This window comes from Alosa alosa, chromosome 4 (assembly GCF_017589495.1).
Source record: "Alosa alosa isolate M-15738 ecotype Scorff River chromosome 4, AALO_Geno_1.1, whole genome shotgun sequence".
Classification (NCBI taxonomy): domain Eukaryota; kingdom Metazoa; phylum Chordata; class Actinopteri; order Clupeiformes; family Clupeidae; genus Alosa; species Alosa alosa.
Genome location: NC_063192.1, coordinates 7,079,792 through 7,099,122, shown reverse-complemented (window position 1 = coordinate 7,099,122; position 19,331 = coordinate 7,079,792). Strand labels below are relative to the sequence as shown.

At 41.0% G+C, this 19,331-nt stretch overlaps 1 protein-coding gene across 1 annotated transcript; it reads left to right on the top strand.

Annotated features, from left to right (window-relative positions):
• The first annotated feature begins 3,833 nt into the window (after positions 1-3,833).
• Positions 3,834-11,255, top strand: chrna4b (cholinergic receptor, nicotinic, alpha 4b). The gene is made up of 6 exons (XM_048241025.1): positions 3,834-4,206; positions 6,360-6,508; positions 6,750-6,794; positions 6,912-7,021; positions 7,912-9,328; positions 10,198-11,255. The coding sequence occupies exons 1-6, from the start codon at positions 4,146-4,148 to the stop codon at positions 10,321-10,323; spliced, it is 1,908 nt and encodes a 635-aa protein (XP_048096982.1). The 5' UTR covers positions 3,834-4,145; the 3' UTR covers positions 10,324-11,255.
• The last annotated feature ends 8,076 nt before the right edge of the window (positions 11,256-19,331 follow it).

The window sequence follows — 19,331 nt, the reverse complement described above, 5'->3', positions numbered from 1 at the left end:
AAATCCATCAATTTGTTACAAAATCAAACACTGCAACAATTTTTGTCCACAATTGCAGATGCAATTTTGAAGAGTGCACATTCTTTTTTACACAAAAAAACTAAACAAAATGGATGGCTGTTTCGTGGACAAGACTGAATCCATGTCTCACTTTGCAGACAAAAATAATTTCATAGACAAAAGTAATTCTGTCCATGTTATATTCGAGTTATGTTTTTAGGAAATACAGAGCACTACATCATACGATAATCACTCTGTGCCATCAGAAGTTGATTTCCAAATAAACATACTGATATGGTATGGAAAGTACAATCTGCGCAAAAAGGTATTTGGTCCTACATTCAGTGAATCAGCAAGTTACAAAAAGACATCTTTCCACTACAGTAAAGGCTTTTATAGACATCAGTGTTTTTCTGGACTACTGGGGGTCTTAGTTACCACCTAAGGAATGCTTTGCCCTGATTTGAAACCCAAACATTGTGAGTAGCTTTGGATATAAGTGTCTGCTGAATCCCACTCAAATTTCAGGCATTGTCAGGAAAATACAGAACACATCCTGTCCATGAAGGCAAAGGCTGCTTAGACTTTTGCAGACTTTCAAATTGATACTGAAGCCTCTCTCCTTTAAGAAGCCGTTGATTCCGTGCTTGGAACTCATTCTGTAACCTAGGATACAGTATATTGAATCGTTTTTTACACTTTGTCATACACTGGCATCTGTGAAAATGGAGAAATCTAATCTATGAAAGTGTTTTCTGTGTACAAAAGAATATCCTCGTCAGCATTTTGTGGACACAACGCTAATGTGTCTGTTCTTTATGTGGACAGAAGTTATTGCAGTATAGCATGTTTTCAAAATAAATGAAAACACCTTTTGGAGCTCAGAATGTGATTCTGTATAATAAATAAGGTCTGTTACACTTGGTTCCCCATAAATAACAGCACTGTAATAGTGACTTGTTTGCATTACACTCAGCATCTCAAGTTGTTTTGGGTTGTAGGCAAAAAAAGAACACCAATAGGCCCATGTTTGTGCACTGCAGGACAGACATCAGATTTGGCAAATATGGGGCAAATTAAAACAGCAGATGCTCGGATTCATGCTCTAACTCATTCCAAACACACACACACACAATTTGTGGAGCACAATTTTGCTGGTACATGTGTGAATACATGCATGTGTGTGAAAAAGAGAGAGACAGAGAAAGACCAATCTTCTGCTTGTCTTTTCATGATGGTACAGCGGTATGGCAGAGTACAAAGCTTTATTCACGACGTCGGAGACAGGTTACAAACACACAAGCATCCTAGCGAGCATGAGAGCAACAAGTCTGTCACCTATTATTTGTAGGACTAAAACAGGATAAACTGGATATTCTTGATGGATTACATAAAATGAAACTAAAAAGATCTGTCATGATAAATAAAAGCTGTTATTACTCCAGACTCCCTAAGGGAGGTTGACCTCAGAAGTCATGGACAAGAGAAACCCAAAATAATTGAGCTCATCCTTGAAATGTCTACATGAGTACAGGAGCCTGGTGGAGGACTTTGTGCAATGGTGCAAACTCAACTCAAACACTTCAAAGATCAAGGAGATGGTGGTGGATTTCCGCAGGTCTAAGCCCACTCTGCTACCAGTCCACATTGATGGGGTCAATGTGGAGGTGGTTAGCACCTACAAGTATCTGGGTCTCCACCTGGACAATAAACTGAACTGGTCAGCCAACACTGAGGAGGCTGCGGTCCTTCAATGTGTGCAGTAAGCTCCTCAGGATGTTCTAACAGTCTGTTGTTGCCAGCGTCCTCTTCTATGCAGTAGTATGTTGGGGAGGAAGCACAAGGAAGAAGGATGCGGGGCGAATTGACAGGCTGGTAAGGAAAGCTGGCTCTGTAGTGGGAGCTGAACTGGAGTGCATCACTTCACTATCTGACAAAAGGACCCTGAACAAACTGATCAACATCTTGGACAATGAGTGTCACCCACTCCCACAGCACTATTGTTAAGCAGAAGAGCCTGATCAGCTGGAGACTTCGGCTCACTGCCTTGCACAACTGACAGACTGAGAAAGTAATTTGTCCCCAGGGCCATTGAACTGTTCAATGCCTCACTTAAGGGAAGAGGAGAGATAGACTTCTCTGCATAGTCTGTCTGCCTCTTCACCCCCTCCATGTTTGGTACTGTCTGTCCACTAGCCACTTTTACCACTGTCTTTATGCCTCACTGTTTGCATGCTATATTAGCACATTAGCACATATGCATAACCCCCCCACCATGCCACAGCCGAACTGTGGCCACACTTATACATTTTCTTAAATAGTTAAATATATAGATATATAGACTTTACTTTACTTTATTTCTGCATTGTTGCACTGTTGGACTTAATCATTTGCACTATCACCATGACCACTATCACCATTGCACTACCACCATGACACTCATTCACACAGAGCACCTTAGAGCACCTTACCATACCTTACTATGCACAGAGAATCACAGGCTCAGTCCCTGCCTCAGTCATTGCAAGCGCCTCTGATTGATTAATCACCACTGGATACTGTTTTTAGAATTGAGTTAGATTAAGTGTTAGTTAGTATAATTTGTATTTTTGTAATTTGTATTTTAGTATATTTAGCATATTCTTTATCTTCTACTGTCCTTATTGCTTAGTTGTGTTTTTATATTATATACTTTAATTACTCTTTCTGCTGTTAAAGAATGTGTTTGTGTTGTCTGTATGCTGCTGAGACCTTGAATTTCCCCTGGGGATCAATAAAGTATCTAAGTATCTATCTATCTATCTATCTATCTATCTATCTATCTATCTATCTATCTATCTATCTATCTATCATCTATCTACATTTCTTTAAAGTGTAGCCAGTTGAACAACAACAACCGGAGTAGATATTTAACAGCTAAAGTGTTGTCTGGAAATTTCCCCACAATATCTCCTGATCAGCCCAAATATAAATTAAACATTTAACTTCTTCTAGAGCAAACAGACCACTCTAGAGTTCAAATGGTAACGAGTTGAGACCACCTCCTTCAGGCAGTCTCGGTCCGTTTGTTTTGTTCTGAAACAGGGTGCCATTGCTGCTTTCACATATACCCAATCAAACTAATCTTTGGGGGGGAATGCTCACGTTCCGATTCAACTGCTCCAAACGAACCAGGTTGCTTAAAATAAAAACAGTGCCTCTGACACTGGATAGCAGTAGGCTACTTGTCATTGGAAAGGACAAGACTAAAGAAAGAAAAAAGGAAAATAGACCCTGATCTGTTTTTAAAAAGTGTGCCCTTCGTTTCCATTTGATCTCTCTCTCTCTTCCCACTAGCAGACTCACAGCACAGATGGGGCGGTTAGAACAGGTGGCTGCCTTCCTGAGTTTACTCGTCCAGCAGCTTGTCTTCTCCTCCTCAGAACTCACACTGACTCACTTGACATCAGGGACGCATTCCAAAAATAAATGATAACACAATTAATCTAATTACGACCACTTAAACAGTAAGACATGCAGAGTTCTGAATCCATGGAATCCATCCACCTGTAACAGTACTCTGGAATAAAAACAAACCTATTTTAAAGACTGTGACACATCTGAACTGAACTCGTTGATAATCTACCTATTGCACTCAATCATGGCGTACACTCTACTGAGCAACTGTTTACCTCATAGCCTTGGGGTGACTTTAACTCTCAAGCTGCAGCTGTGGGGAGTGACGACAAGGGTGAAGGAGGAGGGAAAGCATGAGGGAGGGAGAGAGGGAGTGAGGAAAGAGGAGGGAGAGGATGAGAGGGATCGCGAGCCCAGAGTAGCTCTCAGAAGCAGCTCTCACCTCCACGCTTAGGCGGATGTAAGTAGATTGGCAGTCACAGCAGGGATAGCTGAGATGAACCCCTCTCTGTATTAACAGGACCGTGGACCGAGGAGTGGAAAGTGGAGACTGATAGTGATTATATGTTCCACGCCATGGCAACAAAGCATCTGATAAACACTGAAGAAGTCCAGCACATCTTCTTACCTGCTGGACTTAAACCATTGCAGATGGGAATGGACTGCTGTGCTGTAAATGCACCTGGGCGGACAGCTGGTCAGGAACTGATGTAGTGTAAACCATCTCCACAGATCCAGATTCTCTCAGCATGAGTCCAGCCAGAAATGCATGTGTGTTTCTCATCCTCTTGTCAGTGGTCTACTGCCCAGGTAAATATACTGTTTAAGTTCTCACTCACAGATTTTTTAAGTTTCAACATTAATGTGCTATTTACATAATTGGATGTGGTTGCTGTCTACAGAGAAAATAGTAATTGTTTTTTCTCTGCATTAACTGCATTATAGATATTTGGAGTGTAACATTTGTTTCAGCACTGAATAAGTACTTGAGTTGATGTGAAATCTGTTGATATGATATGACCATAACAGACAACCTCATTATGAGCAATATGAGTCATCTAAATCAGTCTGTCAGCTATGTAAAGTTACTGTTATGTGATATGATAAAAATAGAAATGGTCATTATAAAAGCTGTTATACTTTATTTTTTACTTTATGTTGGTATGGTAGAAGTGGCGTGAATAAATTAGGACCACATGCTGCTTTTATTTCACTCCTGAACATATAGCAGAGAAAGAATCTTTGATGTTGTACTGTTTCCAATAATCAATAGCGATTAATGGTTTACATGAAAGTCACTCTCCATCTGTCCTTGTACATCTCAAGGTTGGGGTGTTGGATTTTCTGACTGAGCAAAGAAGATTTGAAAATGTATCTGATAAGATATTGATCCAAACACATCAAAAATAGTTTAGAGGGCAAGAATTTAACAAAAACAAGACACTCTCATTTACTGTGATTGATAGATTGGGTATCTGCAAAGGCTCTTTTTTTTTTTAAATATTTCATCTTTGGTCCCATTCCACAAATGATTGCATCTTATTTGCAATATTATTTTACTATTTGGGGAAGAGAACATTTCAGATCCATTTAGCAGATTGTCTCAAATTAATATGATTATTTCCAAATTAGTGGAGCGTTGTTAATTTGTATAAAGTGTTAGTCATCTAACCATGGTACAGGCCCTACATTTGTGGCTAGTTCTTATAAAAGAGTAAAATTCACAAAGTAAAGAAATGTCTTCACAATAATTCTATCATTCATAGAAACGTACAACCTATCCTCATGTCACAGAATATAAATAAAGAGAGGAAATCGAAGTGGTGAATTTCAGTCCGCTTCCTGGTTACCCATTGGAAGAACCACACTGACATTTGTTATCTATGCTAGGTCTCACAATCCCAATCTGTGTGCCTCAAAGGTCGCTCCTCATTCACAAAAAAAACACTCAGACACAATCTCCAAATGCCACATGGGGTCGTGGTCTGTTCTATTAGTCTGCTTGCCTCCAGTCGAAGGAAAGCTACCTCTTCAGGTGCCTTTGCAGAGAGCTAACTTATTTTTTCTTATTTATAGGGTCGACACTCTAGTGGTGCGATTCTGTAAGGAAGTAATTAGTCTTCAGCTAAACCATGGAATAAGAGAAAGCTGACCACAACCAAAATTACATGGCTAAAGCCCTGTAGAAGTCTGTTACAACACCACCATATTTTATTGTTTGTGTTCAGGAGAATCTGAAGCCTCCAATCAATCTAGCAGTAATTTAGAGCTATCTCAGCCATCACAGCAGGTGGTCCGTAATTAAATTATGGTAATGGTGGTTAATGCCGTACCCAAGACCCTACTGGTAAACTGCATCTAGAAATGGACAAGACTCATAGCTTCCTCATAAAGTCATCCTTGGTTTAGTTGTTGAAAAAAAATCTGTTTTGTGGATAAATATAGCAGTACAGTAATATATTGGTGTATTGATAATCTCTGAGGTAGTTAATAATGGTTTGTGATTTTGTGGTCAAAATTAAAACTGGTGTGAGACTGCAGTTTTACTGTTCCCTCATACCCATGTGAAATGTCAAGTAACATGCCCAAATATCTGTGCTTGAAGTCAGTTGTTATACTCTTAACACATACACGGAAAGATACTACCCTAACAGTGATCTATCCAACCAGTTAGTCTTAACAGAGATAAGAATATTTGTATTCATGTTTGTATTCACCATCAAACTTGCAACAAACATACTTCTCACTAATAATTCCCACAGAGGGGGGGGGTCAGGGACAAAGAAGGATGAAGGGAACCATATTCTTATAGCATATGCATGGTTAAACTAAACATTTCATTAAAGGAGAAACTAACCACATAGGAGACAAAAAGTATACCACAATTTCACTGTGTGACGGGCGTGCCTTGCACCTGGAAACTCCCCGAGATCTGGTCTCATCTTGGTCTCTCACTCCTGCAGCGGCACAGAGAGTGGCACGAGCCCATGCTGAGGAGAGACTGCTGAAGACGCTTTTCACTCGTTACAACAAGTTCTCGCGGCCGGTGGCCAACACGTCCGACGTGGTGCTGGTGCACTTTGGCCTCTCCATCGCTCAGCTAATTGATGTGGTGAGTAGGGTGGAGGTGTGGCGAAGGAGGTCGTCAACTGGATGCACAGTGGCCTTGTAGTTAGCAGTACACTCACATATATAGGGTGTTTCCCCCAGAGAATTGGCATTCTGGCTGTACAATGCATCATTATTGTTGCTTTGCCATAGCCAGAGTGAAAGGGACACTTATTATCCAGCATGTGTTGCTTCACAGACTTGCATGATTTGTGAAATGCAATTCTGCTTTTTTGTTTTTCCAGGATGAGAAGAATCAAATGATGACCACTAATGTCTGGGTGAAACAAGTATCGTCTGATTAGAATATTTGGAATTTAATCAGAATTATAATTAAAACCTCTCCTGTCAATTCCCCAGTCATGCCTGCTAGAACATTCCCATGACAGTTTTCTTTGTTCCAACAGGAATGGAATGATTATAAGCTCCGCTGGAATCCAGACGAATATGAAAATGTCACCTCAATCCGCATCCCTTCAGAAATCATCTGGCGGCCTGACATAGTCCTTTATAATAAGTAATATTCTGCTTTCAACCCTCCTTTATATCTCAGCCGTATCTATTTCAATGATCAGAATGTAGTCATACCTCCAGTATGTTCTTGATTACTGGGGGGAAAACTGTGAAATATTTTGATAGGGATGAGATAAAGCGGAGACAAAACTGAAACTAGCCACACTCATATCTCCACAACCTATATATTAAAATGGAGCATGGCTGACAATGGACTTTTCATTTATTTTGCTGATGTGAGGGACAGGGAGGGCAACGTGGTAACTAAGGATATAGGCTTGCCATCATTCATCGCACTTATGGGAAATGGCAAGGGAAAATGAGCCCACTTGAAGTGTTACCATATCATCCTGTCTCTGTCACTATCCAGCCTCAGGGACCTGCTCTTCATTGCAATTCATATTACTCCAGGGCAATTTAACAGCCGAGGGGCCTCAACAGAAATAAATCTGTTACAATAGATCAGACAAACCACAGCCTCTAACTAAAACAATATGAGGGCAGGGTGATTCAAGTATTTCTTAGTTTAAGGCAGTTGGCAGTGTTTTGGTCACAAATTCATTCCAGCATTAAAAGAGAGGTTCCACTATCTGCATGTGTTGCACTGGAAGCAATTCCTAGAGAGCCATTTTGAACACATTACATGCCCACTTAGCATCTTTCATTAACAGCGAATTACCTGATCCAATAAAAGATAATGGATTCGTTCATTTACTAGAGTTTAATTACATTAATACATTAAAAGTTTAATTGTCCAATAAATTTCCAGCAGCAAGGGCCTATTTTTGTTGAGACATTAGCCTTGAATTGCTGTCTCTTTTGCAAACACATTTTCTTTTTAACAATGTGTCTTACCATGGATACAGTTGACAAGCTTTGTTTTCCCTTATTCAGTGCTGATGGAGATTTTGCAGTGACTCACTTGACAAAAGCTCAACTTTTCTATGATGGGAAAATCAAGTGGATGCCTCCAGCAATCTACAAAAGCTCCTGCAGCATTGATGTCACTTTCTTCCCATTCGACCAGCAAAACTGCAAGATGAAGTTTGGCTCTTGGACATATGACCGCGCCAAGATCGACCTGATAAGCATAGCCAGTAACGTGGATCAGATGGATTACTGGGAGAGTGGGGAGTGGGTGATTGTCAACGCCGTGGGGAAGTATAACAGCAAGAAGTACGAGTGCTGCACCGAGATCTACCCAGACATCACATACTCCTTCATCATTCGTCGGCTGCCACTCTTCTACACAATCAACCTCATCATCCCCTGCCTCCTCATCTCCTGTCTGACCGTGCTGGTGTTCTATCTGCCGTCCGACTGTGGTGAGAAAATCACACTCTGCATCTCTGTGCTGCTTTCGCTCACTGTCTTCCTGTTGCTCATCACAGAGATCATCCCGTCCACATCACTGGTCATACCCCTCATTGGCGAGTACCTCCTTTTCACCATGATCTTCGTGACGCTTTCGATCATCATCACCGTCTTTGTGCTCAACGTGCACCACCGGTCACCGCGGACGCATGGCATGCCCCACTGGGTGCGCTGGGTCTTCCTTGACTTCGTGCCCCGCTTCCTTTTCATGAAACGCCCGCCTGCCACGGGCAAACAGAACTGTCGCAAGCTGATTGAAATGATGCACAAGACCTCCGGGGTCTCCCAGGCTGCATGGCAGGGACAAGCCTTTCTCGCCAGCCACTTGGCCAACCCAGAGATGCAGGACCACCAGCCCATCTCACACCACCTACTGGAGCAGAGCAGGCAACAGGATGATTTCCAGACTCAAGCTGTCTTCCAGAGGTCTTCCTCCAGCCAGTGCTCCATCCTTCAGGAGGAGTTGCACCGGCTAGGCCTCACCACAGCCTCCTCCAGCTCCCCTTCCTCTTCCTCCTCCACCCTTCCCCCACCGTTTGGGCCACTGTTTCACCACCTCCCCCTCCATAAGGACAAAGAGGGCTGGGCATTTCCTTCCAAGGCCCATTCAATGCAGCACATGTTTGAGGAAGGTGGGAGGGACTCCCAAACCCAGAGGGCCCCAAGACACTACCATTCCTGCAACTTCCAATATGACAGCCTGGGCAGGGACTGTACCACTGATAAGAAAGGGACAGCAGAGTGCATGGGGGAGGAAAGACCATTCAAGCACCATTTGCACTGTAACTCCAATACAACCCATGCTGGTTTACCAAAACAAGAGGCCCAGCGAGCAGCCTTGAATCTGGTCACCACCATGTCTCCTTCCACGCAGCAGGCAATAGAAGGAGTGCAATACATTGCTGACCACCTTCGTGCAGAGGATGCCGACTTCTCTGTAAGTCTAAGCTACATCTTCACTGCCGTGCTGTTTAGATGGAGCACATTTACAATACATTTGTGGCAAGTGGCATGATGATATGACAGCGTATAATGCCAGGCTAAGTTAGCGGTTTAAAGTTTAAAATAAGCAGGAAACTACTGTGGTTTCACCATGTGACAATAATTCACCAAAATGCCATGACAACTAAATTCACCACACTTTATACAATATTCATGTGCAAAAAATCTTACTTGTTATGAGAGAAAATTAGACACGGAAATGGAAAATCCATAAAATGTGTATTTCACAAATGTAGCCAAGCTGGGATTTCTATTTGCAGAAATCCTTTCTGCTGCAAACACAATGCTATTGTTTTGGTCTGAGAGGCATTGTGATGGCAAATGTAAATTGGGAGCCTCTCACTGGAGATGGGTAAAACTGCATCACATTATAGAGGGAGCAAATACAGAGCGTCAGTAAAGAGTGTACAGAACTTGTCTCATTCAGTGAGGAAGGAGGTGTTGTTTCCTTTGCATACAGTCATGGAAAAACAAAACATACAGTTTTCAAGGAAGTTGAGAAAAAACAGCATAATGTACTGTAAGCATTTCAGCATAATTTAACAGTGTCAGTAATCCTCCAACTTGCAAATGGCAAGTAAACAAGTATAGGTGGCACATTTTCAGAGGTTGGCTGGTGTATCAGGCTACATACCGATGGTGTAAATATTTTATTAGCCTGCGATGAGTGACAGGTATTTCCTTAAAGAAATCTGGTCATCCACAAAAAATCAATTTAGTTTAAAAATTGAACACTGAGACGATGTGCCATGAGCATTGAGATAACTATTTCATATCATTTCTTCCTCTCCCTTCCTCTGACAGGTGAGAGAAGACTGGAAATATGTAGCGATGGTCATAGACCGCATTTTCCTGTGGATGTTCATCTTGGTATGCATTCTGGGAACTGTTGGACTTTTTCTACCTCCCTGGCTGGCCGGAATGATTTAGAACATCAGACAGATGCCTAAATGAACTTAGGTCACCATTTGTTTTTATTTGTTTGCTTTGGTAAACTTGTTAGCAGGCAAGGTCTGATGTTATGGTTGTCCCTTGAGAAGTCTAGATCAGACGAAGGAGAGCTTTTCATAATCTTTTCTTTTTATGTATATAAAAAGAAAAGTCATCTGGGAGCATTTTCTAAACAGATGGAAGAAACTAATTATCCATATGTGCTAAAGTACAGGAAAGTCATGACATTTTCTGCAGTTTGAATCTTCCTTAATAGCATTTGAAACACTAGTTAGTATCATATTATGGGAACATTTTCTTTTTAAAGAATTTAATTATATCTAAAATTCACAAAATCTCAAAGTAATACTTAGCAATAATATGATTAGGAAATTAAAAATACAATTTGGGATTGTTAGAACTGAGATGCAGCTGCAGGAAAAGGTTCTGATACAATATACTCCATTATTTTGTGCGCAACTTACATGACCAGTACCCAAGTATAGTTTAGATATTAATTAATATCTTACCAGAGCTGTTTGTAATAAGTATAAATCTGTGTAAAATTCATATCACTTTCGGTGCCTGAGAGTGGATTTGCTTCATGACCCCCATACATACAGTAGCCGCCGACATGAGTGTGGCGCACTCTGATACAATCCTGCACACCACCGCCAGACCCTTTTGCCTCCGCCATATAAATTACGATTCAGTTCTATTGTCAGTGCTCAATAAAATCATTGTTTATGGAATGCTTGTCAGTTGGACATTGTGGTGTGCGTGGGCAAGGAACAAAAAGTGACGGTGCCTACATGTGGTCCGCTTTGGACTTAAGAACTATACTGCTCAAAAAAATTAAGAGAACACTTCAATCATACACTGGATCGGTACTCTGACACTGTTCTCTCTGACTCTGACACTGGCTCTGAGCACAAGTAAAACTTTTGAGGCGAGTGTATTATTTTGCAAGAACTGTCAGACATTTTGTGAATGTAGTTTGAGAATAGAGAAAAGGGTGGAAGGTTTAAAAAAAATGTGTTTTAACAATTGTGGAAAACTGTAAGTGTTCCCTTAATTTTTTTGAGCAGTATATTTTGTCTGGCTCACCAGTATCAGGCATATTGTAGCACTATCTTCTCTCAATCATAGACTAGTATAGGTCATAACAAATCTGGGGATAAAACTTTATTTTAAAGGCACTGTAGTCAGTAGAATGCACAACCCTCACAGACATGGCATTTCTATGAACTACCGCTGCTTGTCAATTTTGAGTTTAAAATACCAACAGATTAATGTAAATGTGAATCTTATCACAACTTGAATGCACTGGATGACTTATCCATGGCTATATTGCTGAATATTTAATGTAAAAACACTAAGATCTATTTAGTTTTGATGTGACATGTCAGCGTTTTGCTCACAATGTATATTGTAAAGCTATCAGTGGTATTTATACAAAAAAGTCAGTTGAAGTTATTTGACCTGTTTTGAGCTTTTACAACACCCAAACAAATGATGAGCTTTCATGCATATCTAAATGATTTTGAGTCTGCTGGAACTGTGGCCAATGCTTATGAATACTGTATGTTCAGATCAGGTAGCTTTTTTTTGTTTCCACAAAATAGGCCAAGGTACAGCGTGTGCTTTTTGCAGACAGACAAAGGTGCTAATTACGCTTCCTTTGTACATGTGCCCCTGACTCATACATGGGTAATTTCATGTCAAATCAGATAAGGTTGTTGCTGCACCGTCTTAGATTTTGTTCAAACCTTGTCTATATCATCAATGGGTCCTAAATCCAAGGCCTGAGAAATATTTCGATGCAAATCTTCTGTCTTCATATCTTTTTCAGACCTTGAAATTCTTTCATTTTTACAGCTTGGAAAACACATGTTTGGGCATTCATATCTTGACAAATATTTTCCCTAGCCTCCCCAAATTTTCTAGGCTGGAAGACCAACCCATAATAAGCATGTGTAAACAATGTAAACTAAATGTCGACTTTCAAAAGGGCACTAGATTTCGGAAAAATTTAAATTAAGTGCGATATTGAGTGTATGAAAAAACGGGTATTTTTGGAGTAAGGCTATTTGCACCCCTGGTACAATTAGCAGTGTATGCTAAGTATAAGTATAAGTATATATACTCTTTTGATCCCGTGAAGGAAATTTGGTCTCTGCATTTATCCCAATCTGTGAATTAGTGAAACACACTCAGCACACAGTGAACACACAGTGAGGTGAAGCACACACTAATCCCGGCGCAGTGAGCTGCTACAACAGCGGCGCTCAGGGAGCAGTGAGGGGTTAGGTGCCTTGCTCAAGGGCACTTCAGCCGCTTCCTACTGGTCGGGTTTCGAACCGGCAACCCTCCGGTTACAAGTCCAAAGTGCTAACCAGTAGGCCACGGCTACAGTACAGTATGCTATTCATACCCTGGTGCAATTAGAAGTGAATTCTATTCACACCCCGGTGCACACAGCAATGTGTTCTATTAGTACCCCGTCTGGTACAAATAATGTATGCTATTTGTACCCCGGTGCACACAGCAATGTGTTCTATTAATACCCCGTCTGGTACAAATATCAGTGTATGCTATTTGCACCCCTGTGCATTTATTCTGGCCTATTGATCACCCAATGTAATAATAAAAAAAAACAAGTAACAAGTTTTTGTTGTTATGTAACAGGGTGTGAATAGCTCAGCTGTGTAATAGACACTCTGAATAAGGTATGCTGTTTGCATCAATGTATATAGTTAGAAGTGGATGCTATTCATACCCTGTTGTATATACAGTTAGACGTGCCTGCAGGTGTACGTCCGTACGCACTGTGCGTACCATCAGGCTACTCAACAACGAGAGGAAATTTCCCTTGTGTGTGTGTGTAATGTGTATTCACACCAAATTGGTCCACCATGCCTTCCCAACTATGTACAGTATCCCATTAGCTGCATGCCATCAGGCTATTAACAATTTTCTATTATGTAACTTAGTGAACACGTTATCAAAATTAACGCGCACACATTTTGTTTGAGCAGGAGACAGAATACGCACGCAGGCACCTACATGTAGCTACTTGTTGTTTTCTTTTACTCGGCTATCTATATATGGTTATCAGCACACAATGTTGAGCTAATTCACTAACTCAATACTTATCATGGATATCACAAGTTTAAACAACGAAAACAGAAAGTATGGAGGCAGCAAAACTAGAGAAGTTATTCCAGATGGGCAAAAACAAGGTAGGCAATTGGTATGCTAGAACAACACAAGGTAACTTTAGCCTGTATAGGGCTGTATCAAGTTGTCCAAATGAATAGGTCAGAATGTTTGAGAACCGATTTCTTGTTCAAATTACGCGCCTTCTCTCCAGAGACGTTGGTACACATGCGCACTCACTCTGCCAAAATGCATCATGCAGGAATCAAACCCCAGTCTCCCACATGCTAAACCATGTCTGTGACCACAGTACTATCTACTTCCACAACTAGAGGGTGTTTGCAGGTAAACTTATAGTTTATAGGCCTGTAGTCATATTCACGAAATTTCTGTTAACTAACTGAGGGTTGTATGTGTTCACTGAACCAAGATTATGTAAACAAAACACAACTTTCCAATCTAAAACTTAATCTGAACAGATATTAGTGCCGAAACCTTTCAGAATTCTTCACTTTCTGCTGACGAAAAAATTAATGTCCGCCATGTTTTTTGTTCAAGTAAGCAACGTCTTTTTGTTGTTATGTCACAGGGTGTGAATAGCTCAGCTGTGTGGCCAAGGCTATTCGTACCAGGGGTGTAAATAGACACTCCGATTTTTTTTATTTGTTATCAGTCACTATTTTCTTTTCAAACACATCAGTTTAAGAATGTTTTCCAACAATTTGAAGTCTCCACAACAAATGACCATGACAATAATAAGGATAAAACAAGGCGTGTTTGTATGTTTGTATCATTTTCATGCAACTTAAATGGTATGTGTGATAGCTAGTAGGACCATAAAAATATATGTGGAAATAGCTAAGTATATGGATATTTAGTGTGCCAATAATGTACCAGGTCCCATTCACATAATAAATGCATGTAGTTACAGGTGTTTTGGGAACACCAAAATAAACATTTACATTAAACAATAGATTTTAGCGCCCCCTCAGGTGAAACACAACATAGCATTTTGCTCCTTACAAGGCATTAACTCTGATTGATACTTGAATTGAATGGAATGGCTATTACTTCTCATATTACAAAAAGAATCAGACATTCCTAATACTTTGAAAATTAAAAGGATGCCAAATATATTGAATTATGCACTATATACTATACTATAAAACCAATGAGGCTGTGGTACAAACTTTTAATGGTTGAATCTTACTGAGAACATGTTTGTCTTCCATTCTACAAAGTTTAGTCAGGCTAGGAATAATACTTTTTAAGATATGAATATCCAAACATGGCCTCCAAGATAAGGCCTTTTAGAGAGTGTTAACAATCAAGGACAAAAAGACAATGAAAACAATATAATTGAACAAAAATATTTTACAGGTTTTAGTTATGGAACAAGCATGTGCATGTATCAAACCTGCTCTTTACTGTTTCCCATAAACAGTTTTACTGACTTTGATGTTACAGTAGACACAAGTAGACACTGTTGTAAAAAAGGATGTGTTGTTTAAGAGACCAGCTTGGGCAAGTCATTGCTGGCCTGTATTGTATTATTTAGATGTAGAGGAGACAACCTCTGCTTCAGGTGCGGTCAAATGGCACAGAAATGTTTCTGATCCTGTCCGTCACACTTTCAGTGTACATATTGAATTTCCTTTGTCTCAGCACTGAATGGTTCATTGATCTGTGTGCATGGACATTCCACATTTAAACAGTAACATTAAACAGCTCTTTAAAAACATTCTGTTGTTTTATAATACAATATCCTTAAGGCTTAGCATTAAGGGAAAAGGCTGATAAAGTATACTCGATGTGTAAACTTATGCCTTCAAATTTGAGTGGTCTGTCACTCTGTCATGTGTGTGTGTGTATATTAAGTATTTGTAATTAAAGCTGAATTGTCATCATGGTGAATGATGAACAATGTAGATGCTAAAGACATGCCCTTACATTGATGCTTCCTGTGATTACTGGTATCGCATTGTTATTTTGAAAACCTACTTTACTGTGATTTACTGATTGACTAGTCTAACAGAGCTATGCACACCATTCTATTGTACCAGGTAAGAAACATCTACATCTGTAGTGCATGTATATAGAACAACTAGAGATAAATATCTCTATATGTGTGGCAGCACACATCAAGGCCACTAGAAACAACTCATTCTCACAAGCACAATGATAATCATGGCAATTAACAACTGTGTTACTACTTTTTTTTATTCACTGTAGTGAATTTATGTTTTGCCTTTAGACATTTTAAAGTTGATTTTGAAAGTAGTGCAAGAGAGAGGTTTTCCACAAACCAGCTGTTTTCACTTTCACTGTTTTCATCTGAATGAGTTAAGTGAATCTCTACTGAGTTGAGCAGTCTCCCACACACACTCTTGTCCTTACTTGTCCAATATTGTCCTTACATGGTAAAACAAAGCATTTAAGGATAATGTATGTTGTTTGATATATGTACTTTCAAACAAACAGAAAGTATCATGAGATGAGGAAAAATCCAAAGTGCTCAGGAATTGCAGAAAAAAATTGAAGGTGCTCTTTGGTGTAGAACACGTACAGACGTCAATTGAAAAAGGAGGAAATCCAAGGCACTCTTCGTATCCAAAAATGTATAAAAAGCCTTTATTGTAGCCATGTAATGGCTTTGTCACATTTAAAAACATAAACTGTGACATAGCCATGTAAAATAAAGGCTTTTTATACATTTTTGGATACGAAGAGTGCCTTGGATTTCCTCCTTTTTCAAACAGAAAGTATTTGTAAGGGTTCAAAGCTATATTCTCTGTATTTTGGTACTTGTGTTAGCCCAGGTGTTAAATGGGAATGATTTGTATTGTTATAACAGCCTAATACTGTATCAGATTTCTCTGGTGGTAAACATGCTTACACATACACATTCATAGTTCAGCCAGTCAACATTGTTATTTTGGAACTCCACTGGAAATGTCCATGACTGTAGATAGTCGCATTTCACTTATATCCCTAACTTAAATCCTCCCAGCCTTTAGCCTTTACTCTTCCCATGCTTACATGGAGCCAATCTTAGCTTTGCCTACTTTTTGGGAAAGCCCTGCAATCTGATCATTCACTCATTCAATCAGCGCTAGCCTATAGGAATTCAGTGGGCTCTTTAAATATGTTCCACCTAACACTGCTTTTGCTTCTCAGTACGCCGACTTTGACGTCCTAGCTCAGGCTTCCGTGTGGACCTGGGCTCTCTGCATTTTTACCTTCGCCCCTTCTGCCTAGGGATGGGCAAAGCGAGGCTTTATGAAACACTGAAACGTTCGAAGCAATTGTGCCGAATTGTTCCGAAGCTTTGAAACAATTCCGACACCTCAGAGCTGTTTAGGGTGAAACAAATCTGTCAAATGCTTTGTATTGGAGATGTAGTCTTTAAAGTTCGTGGCTCGCTGTGTTACCTGTGTTCAGTCTTTGTCAAAATCTAAGCAGCATGCCCTTGGTCAATAACTGGATGGGAGACCACATGACCACAAGAGAATCTTATTGCTGCCACTATGTGTTCTCTAAATCACTTTCTTCTTATAAAAACTCTCGATTTTTGACCATTCTGAGAGTTTAGTTGAAACTGTGTGGTTAATGGTGAAGTAAGAAAACATAAACAGATACGATCTGAAACAATACCTTACAAATCAAACGGGGATCGAACCACATTTGAGCAGCCTGGGCTACCGTGCAAAAAAAACCCCTCACTAACCACTACACCATCATGGTTATTGTTTAAGAGAAAGCTACACTGTTAATTGAACGCGCGGGCACGCCTGCCGACACCGGTTAAATGCACCGAAGGTTCACTTAACTTTGGTCACATGACATGGGGATTTTGAACGATGTTTCGAAGCAGTGGGCACATGACATGGCTGTTTTGAACCACGTTTCGAAGCAGTGTTTCGAAACACTTGTGCTTCGAAGCCTCGACACTGATTCGAGACGTCAGTTTCGAAAGTGACACACCCTACTTCTGCCCTCAGTGGCGTTAATTGTTACAATCCAACCACACTTGTTCGCTGCGCTGTTCAGACATGCGCGTCCTTCGGTCAGGGCCACTGCATGTCGCTTCATCGCTAATCTCTGCATATCGGAGCCAGTCACGTTTACGCTGTTGCAGCCTTCACTTCACGGTAACCTACTGCCGGGTCGCCATCCTCGCGCAACTCTGTTGCAGGCCCATGTCGTTTCGGCAACGATTTCTCAAGCTTCAGTGTCTGGTTGGTAAGGTTATTGTGCTCTCTCTTCCCAAGCTCCTCGGGCTGGGCTACACTCTACCCACAGTCATGCAACCTGCTTGCCAACGCTATTCGGCGGGCAGCAAACAAACTGACTGACGGTTTAACTTTCACTTAGGCCTCCTTACAATAATTCCTGCTGATTTCATAATCCCTGCAATTTGTGCTGTTAATTGCTAGCCTGCACCACGCTGCCTTTGAACCCGGCCCTGTATTAAGACCTGTTTAATTGATGTTCTACACTCACTGTGGTTATCTCGTTGTCTACCTTGGTTCAGCGTCGTCAAACCAGTTGTCTTTTTGTGTAGCCTCTTAATTTGCCTCGTGGCTGGGCTGCATAGGCTTTAGGCTAGGCTACTCGGCTGCTGGAACTTCGGTTCAGGTATCACTCCTTGTGCATGGCTGCGGGAAGCCAGTTAATTCGTTGCATTTGTTTAATCATCTGGGATTGCGTCCCATACCTTCTGGTGGGAAGTCTACACGGCCTTCTTTGGGTGATTCTCTGCATGCACTGCTCAAGTCCTCCTCAGTCGGTCTTGTATGCGAGTTTGCACTTCAGCTTGCTCACGTGGCACGGGCTGTTGATCGCTAGTTGTCGTTGATCAAACTACTCTCAACTACCGCTGATCTGTCATGTCCCAGGTATGCCGTGATGTCCCAGACGTTCTCGGCTATCTGGGTTCTCAATTTTGGGGGGTCTTACACCAAAGCTCGAACCAAAATGACGGCACGCTGGCCCATGGTCATCAATTGCCAGTATGTCACACAAGCTATTATCTAGGCAATAATAGGTGTTTTCTTTTCAATGCCCGTACTATGTCTGTGTTCATGAGCTGACACCACAGTGATGGGCTTATGCCCACATGGTGTTGGTTGAGCTTTTAATTAAGAACCTGTGTCATTTGTGTATTTAACACATCCTTCTAGCGTCTTTTGTATGTTTGAAATGTCTTTTCTGATTCCGTATTGTGTATTGGGTTCCTATGGCAGGCCTCACTTTGCTCACTGCCCACCAGTGGGTCGCTTCAGCACTCCATATATTGGTGTTAATGGTTACCGGCTGTTCATGATTATGTCGGCAATTTTACATTTTGCTAGTTGTGGTTTAAGTGGTGGCCTATGCTGGAAGTTCGTTGATCACGACTACCAACGTAGCCGTTGGCTGACTGTTTTACCGATGACGATGCTACATGTCAACTGTCTAACCACTCCTTCCTTCTCGCAGGTCAAACGGAGCGGTCCGACATCACTGGCAGACTCAAGTCTCCTTTAGGCCAATGCTGCGCCCTTCATGCACTCTCTTTAAACACAACGGGTCTCTGCGTGTCCATGTGATTTAAGCCCATCTAGTCACGCCATCCGTCACATTTATTGTTGACCCGAATTGCCGTTTTAGCAGGATCCTCTGCAAATAATGTATACTCTAATTTCCATTCTCCTATTTTGCCTTGGCTGTTTTGTTTTTGGCAGATATGCTCACCCAAAGTGATCGCGCCAGGGAGGACATGCAAGTTCCTTTTACATTCTCCTACCAATCTTTAATTTGCTAACCCCTGCAGGTGCATCATGCCTCTCTTCCGTTGAGGGGATGCA

Excerpts from the sequence above, each read along its gene's own strand:
- chrna4b (XM_048241025.1), top strand. The coding sequence starts at position 4,146 with ATGAGTCCAGCCAGAAATGCATGTGTGTTTCTCATCCTCTTGTCAGTG. Across the intron at positions 4,207-6,359 it reads GTCAGTGGTCTACTGCCCAG|CGGCACAGAGAGTGGCACGA; the intron begins GTAAATATACTG and ends TCACTCCTGCAG. Across the intron at positions 6,509-6,749 it reads TCGCTCAGCTAATTGATGTG|GATGAGAAGAATCAAATGAT; the intron begins GTGAGTAGGGTG and ends TTGTTTTTCCAG.